The following is a 5,750-nucleotide window of genomic DNA, read 5'->3' as shown; positions in this document are numbered from 1 at the left end:
TCATAATAGGATTAACACAATAAGGACGAGGGCTTTAAAGGACAAAGGGACAGAATGTGAGGCAGACATGGGTTTCTGGCATCATCACCGCTGATCACAAGCAAAGCACAACACAATGAAATAAAAGAGCAGATTTGTTGGAAACACAAAGCAAAGCTCTGTGAACCTCTCAGTAACCTGAACAGATGGTCTGAAACATATTGGGCCTCGTGGAACACCTTTTCTAAATGCTGATCCTAAACTCCTCCTCTTCAGTGAGCTTTGCTCCGATTCATCAAGTTCTCTTCAACACACAAACTTGTTCTAAATCGCTTGTTTTAGTCTGATGAATTTCACCTGTTTATTGGTGACATTCGATTATAAACACAACACACATGGAGTAAACTGCCAGTAATACTACAAATACCATCACTGTCATTACTACTACCACTACGACCAATACCATCACATACCATAAAATACAACATTTACCTCTGAGAGTAAAAAGTACAATTGAGTGAGTGACTGTACTCTACAGTTTACTTCCTCCAGTACAACTGATAGTATAATATGTATTACTTGGACGACAGTCTTCTTCTCAGACGTCAGAGGTCGGAGCTTCATCGCTTTAAGTGCTGACGGCTCTTCAGAGAATCAGCTGATTTGTGCGACAGAGACGTGACTCCAACTCTGCTGATAAACAAAGTAACAAACCTCAGAATCTGTAACAACCACTGAAGATGTGATGTGACTACGATCCTGTCAGGAGTTCACATCCCGATGTTCTGCTTTCATTTCCTCAAGTGTGAAGTTTTCTTGAATGAAGTCTCAGTTCTAAAAGCTTTTATTTAAATTTGTTTATCAGTTTCTCACTTTGTGAGCTGATTTTATTCACTAAGAGAGTTTTACAAACTGTTGAATTATAGAAGATGACGAGAGTTCTGCACAAACAAGGAGCCCTGTTTACTCAAACGTACAATCATACGCACCTAATTCATTGGTTTATGCTGATGGAGTTAACAGAGTGATGATGTGGAAGACTGAAGGGAATCAGTGCTTGACTCCGTTGGCACGAATCAGAGATCAATCAAAACATATTTTCTAATGTAAATTAGAATATGATGATATTATTTTAGAATAAAAGGAGCAGCAGAATCAACTGCTTCTGGGTTCAGACTTCAAGTTGTTGCATCTCTCCGTCATTTCCTGTCATCTTTCATGTTTATCTAAAAGAAAAGCATACAAACACCATAAAACATAGAAAGATGGGCCTCATTGTTTCCTAAATGCACTTCATGTCTGATTGATTTGAGATTCTCTGCAGCGTCGCCAACTTCAATGTCACCTTTTCTCAATCTGACAATCTGAACAGGAACTGCCATGAAATCTGGATACATATGACTTCATTGTGTACAAGTATTTTTCCCATAATCTACCAGGAATGCATAATTATCTTGTTGAGTCCAAATTTCAAGCATATAAAGAGAGTACGATGAAGATCAGGTCAAAGTTTGGACCCGGCTCATTGAGACCAGCACTGATCCAAACACACAAGGCTCCAAACATTCACCTGAGGACTCCACCTGTGTCGGCAGGTGAGCTAACTCTGCATGAAGAGGTGGAAGTTAGCTCTGGTGAACTCCTGATGGATGGTCTCCAACAGGATGTCTTCCTGCTGGCCTCCCTCCATCCCTCCCTCTCTCCTCCCTCCTCCTGCTGCTCCTCGGACGCAGGGCGGCGGCTGGAGCTCAGGTGTGAAGGTGAAGCTGAAGGAGGTGCGATAGATCAGGCCGTCCGATCGGAGGAGCGACAGAGGTACGGTGATGACGCGCCGCAGACGACGCCAGCCGTCACTGAACATTGAGACGTCAGGAACGACGCAGAGCAGAGATTTGGGAGACCTGAGAGGAAAAAAGACAAGGATGTTAAATAAAACCTGGAGAAGAGATCCTTCACTTCACCTGGACTCTTCTGATCTCTAGTTATTACCTTCAACACACCAACAATGGTAGATCCAAGACAGGGACAGTAATGAAAGATGCTCTAATCAATAACTTTACTATCAGACAGTGAGATGATTAACGCTGACTCTGCAGCTCAAGAGCTTCATGGTGTCTTTTACCTCATTGTTGAGGTTTCTTTACTGTTTTAGTTTAGTTTCAGGTGTTTAGTTCACCAATACCTGTTCAGGTACTCTGTTCTCTACCTGCTCAGGTACTCTGTTCACTACCTGCTCAGGTACTCTGTTCTCTACCTGCTCAGGTACTCTGTTCACTACCTGTTCAGGTACTCTGTTCACTACCTGCTCAGGTACTCTGTTCTCTACCTGCTCAGGTACTCTGTTCTCTACCTGTTCAGGTACTCTGTTCTCTACCTGTTCAGGTACTCTGTTCTCTACCTGTTCAGGTACTCTGTTCACTACCTGTTCAGGTACTCTGTTCACTACCTGCTCAGGTACTCTGTTCACTACCTGTTCAGGTACTCTGTTCACTACCTGCTCAGGTACTCTGTTCTCTACCTGTTCAGGTACTCTGTTCACTACCTGTTCAGGTACTCTGTTCTCTACCTGTTCAGGTACTCTGTTCTCTACCTGTTCAGGTACTCTGTTCACTACCTGCTCAGGTACTCTGTTCACTACCTGCTCAGGTACTCTGTTCTCTACCTGTTCAGGTACTCTGTTCTCTACCTGTTCAGGTACTCTGTTCACTACCTGCTCAGGTACTCTGTTCACTACCTGTTCAGGTACTCTGTTCACTACCTGCTCAGGTACTCTGTTCACTACCTGTTCAGGTACTCTGTTCTCTACCTGTTCAGGTACTCTGTTCACTACCTGCTAGCTGGTGAACATAGTGGAGCATTTAGCAGAGGGAGGCTGTTCAGAGGCTGAGGAGAGACAATAACAAGTAGATAATGACATACTTCTGAGTTTGATATGAAACACTAGTGAGAAGCAAGTATATACAGTATATATATATATATATATATATATATACATATATATATATGCATATGTAGGTATTTCATTCAAAGCTAGACTGCACCTCAGGCTTGCATGGCAGTGAGGGATCATGTTCCTAATTGGCTGCAGCTTCTGGTACAAACAGCCCATTGTGGATGACTGCGTTGTATAAATACTTCTTTCCTCCACGCTGCTGATGGGACGACTATAGAGACCCTGACTTACGATGCCTCAGCACTTTGGGCGTGGGGGTTCTGAGGTGGACTCTGACGTCAGGGATGCTTCATATGAGGTTCTGTGAACGTGGAGTTCCTGCTGTAACTTAGTCTGAAGACAACATTAGACCCTTTATGCCTCTCAGGTTTGGCTCGGACTCTCCAAACGGATGAATACAGGCGAGTTCAGTAAGTAGAATGTCATGACTGTCGAGAATATTTTTAGTCAAACTTCTCTCTCCAATGATGTCCAGAGTCCTGAACACTGAGGAGATCGTTCCACTAAACAAAGCAACACAAGTCTGAATAAAGAATAATTAATCCGGTCAGTAAATGACAGCTTTTGATCATTTGGTAATTTTTCAAGCTGAAAATATAAAAGCTCTCTCTTTGTCTTTGATGTAAATCATATTAGCTGTGTCATCATATCTTTTGGTTTTGGACCCAAAACAAACATTTTTCACTATTTTAAGATAAATCAATTAATCAAGAAAATAATCAGCAGATTAGTGGATGATGAAAATAATTGATAGCTGCAACCCAATTCTATTTAAGGACTAGTTATGTTGGGAATTGTGCAGAACCATGTTAACTTAGCTTAGCATAAAGACTGGAACAGGGGGGCGGGGGAGTTTAAAAGAGACTGTGATCAAGTTCTCTATGAAGTTCGTCTGGTTGAATGTAACTGAATACATTTACTCAAAAGTACTCAACTTGAATACAGTTTTGAGGTACTTTTCAGTTTATAACAGACAGTAAATGTTTGAACCGGTGGCTCTTGTGAGCTCTTACAGAGAGCCGTGTTGAGTCGAGGCTCCTCGTCATGTTTCAGATCGTTATCAGCTCCACCAGAACAACGTCTCCCATAAACTTCTCACATTGTTTCATTATAAATTACTGTTCGAGGCCCAAAGGGGTAAAACTCTCCAATATCTTCACAGAAAAGCTTGAAAAATGAATCCAGCTTTGTGCATCAGAACCCATTAATCCTCTCAGGACCCCTCAGATGTCTCTGGTGACCCTCTGGAGGGGCTCCACCCTTATAAAGCAGGTTAAAGTAGTTTAAAGCAGGTTAAAGTAGTTTAAAGCAGTTTAAAGCAGGTTAAAGTAGTTTAAAGCAGGTTAAAGTAGTTTAAAGCAGTTTAAAGCAGGTTAAAGTAGTTCAAAGCAGGTTAAAGTAGGTTAAAGCAGTTTAAAGCAGGTAAAACTAGTTTAAAGCAGGTTAAAGTAGTTTAAAGTAGTTTAAAGCAGGTTAAAGTAGTTTAAAGTAGTTTAAAGCAGGTTAAAGTAGTTTAAAGCAGGTTAAAGTAGGTTAAAGTAGTTTAAAGCAGGTTAAAGCAGGTTAAAGTAGTTTAATGCAGGTTAAAGTAGTTTAATGCAGGTTAAAGCAGTTTAAAGCAGGTTAAAGTAGTTTAAAGTAGTTTAATGCAGGCTAAAGTAGTTTAATGCAGGTTAAAGTAGTTTAAAGCAGGTTAAAGTAGGTTAAAGTAGCTTAAAGTAGTTTAAAGCAGGTTAAAGTAGTTTAATGCAGGTTAAAGTAGTTTAAAGTAGTTTAAAGTAGTTTAAAGTAGTTTAATGCAGGTTAAAGTAGTTTAAAGCAGGTTAAAGTAGGTTAAAGTAGTTTAAAGTCGTTTAAAGCAGGTTAAAGTAGTTTAAAGCAGGTTAAAGTAGGTTAAAGTAGTTTAAAGTCGTTTAAAGCAGGTTAAAGTAGGTTAAAGCAGGTTAAAGTAGTTTAAAGCAGGTTAAAGTAGGTTAAAGTAGTTTAAAGCAGGTTAAAGTAGTTTAAAGTAGTTTAATGCAGGTTAAAGTAGTTTAATGCATGTTAAAGTAGTTTAAAGTAGTTTAAAGCAGGTTAAAGTAGTTTAAAGCAGGTTAAAGTAGTTTAATGCAGGTTAAAGTAGTTTAAAGCAGGTTAAAGTAGTTTAAAGTAGTTTAAAGTAGGTTAAAGTAGGTTAAAGCAGGTTAAAGTAGACTAAAGCAGGTTAAAGTAGGTTAAAGTAGTTTAAAGTAGTTTAAAGCAGGTTAAAGTAGGTTAAAGTAGGTTAAAGTAGTTTAAAGTAGTTTAAAGCAGGTTAAAGTAGTTTAAAGCAGTTTAAAGCAGGTTAAAGTAGTTTAAAGTAGTTTAAAGCAGGTTAAAGTAGTTTAAAGCAGGTTAAAGTAGTTTAAAGCAGGTAAAACTAGTTTAAAGTAGTTTAAAGCAGGTTAAAGTAGTTTAAAGCAGGTTAAAGTAGTTTAAAGTAGTTTAAAGCAGGTTAAAGTAGTTTAAAGCAGGTTAAAGTAGGTTAAAGCAGGTTAAAGTAGTTTAAAGTAGTTTAAAGCAGGTTAAAGTAGTTTAAAGCAGGTTAAAGTAGTTTAAAGCAGGTTAAAGTAGTTTAAAGCAGGTTAAAGTAGTTTAAAGTAGTTTAATGCAGGTTAAAGTAGTTTAAAGCAGGTTAAAGTAGTTTAAAGTAGTTTAATGCAGGCTAAAGTAGTTTAATGCAGGTTAAAGTAGTTTAAAGCAGGTTAAAGTAGGTTAAAGTAGCTTAAAGTAGTTTAAAGCAGGTTAAAGTAGTTTAATGCAGGTTAAAGTAGTTTAAAGTAGTTTATTGCAGGTTAAA

At 38.8% G+C, this 5,750-nt stretch overlaps 1 protein-coding gene across 1 annotated transcript in view; it reads right to left on the bottom strand.

The window, feature by feature from the left end:
* Nucleotides 1-1,579: 1,579 nt before the first annotated feature.
* The window catches only part of rbpjl (recombination signal binding protein for immunoglobulin kappa J region-like), a 22,650-nt gene continuing 18,479 nt past the window's right edge, over nt 1,580-5,750 (bottom strand). The window contains exon 12 of the mRNA XM_076083515.1: nt 1,580-1,880. Within this exon, the coding sequence (XP_075939630.1) occupies nt 1,580-1,880 (301 nt within the window). The remainder of the gene's footprint in view (nt 1,881-5,750) is intronic.

Source organism: Anarhichas minor, unplaced genomic scaffold, assembly GCF_050575085.1.
Source record: "Anarhichas minor isolate MPS153535 unplaced genomic scaffold, ASM5057508v1 ptg000135l, whole genome shotgun sequence".
Taxonomy (NCBI): domain Eukaryota; kingdom Metazoa; phylum Chordata; class Actinopteri; order Perciformes; family Anarhichadidae; genus Anarhichas; species Anarhichas minor.
The sequence above is the reverse complement of the archived record's forward strand: the minus strand, read 5'-3'. Positions and strand labels throughout refer to the sequence as shown.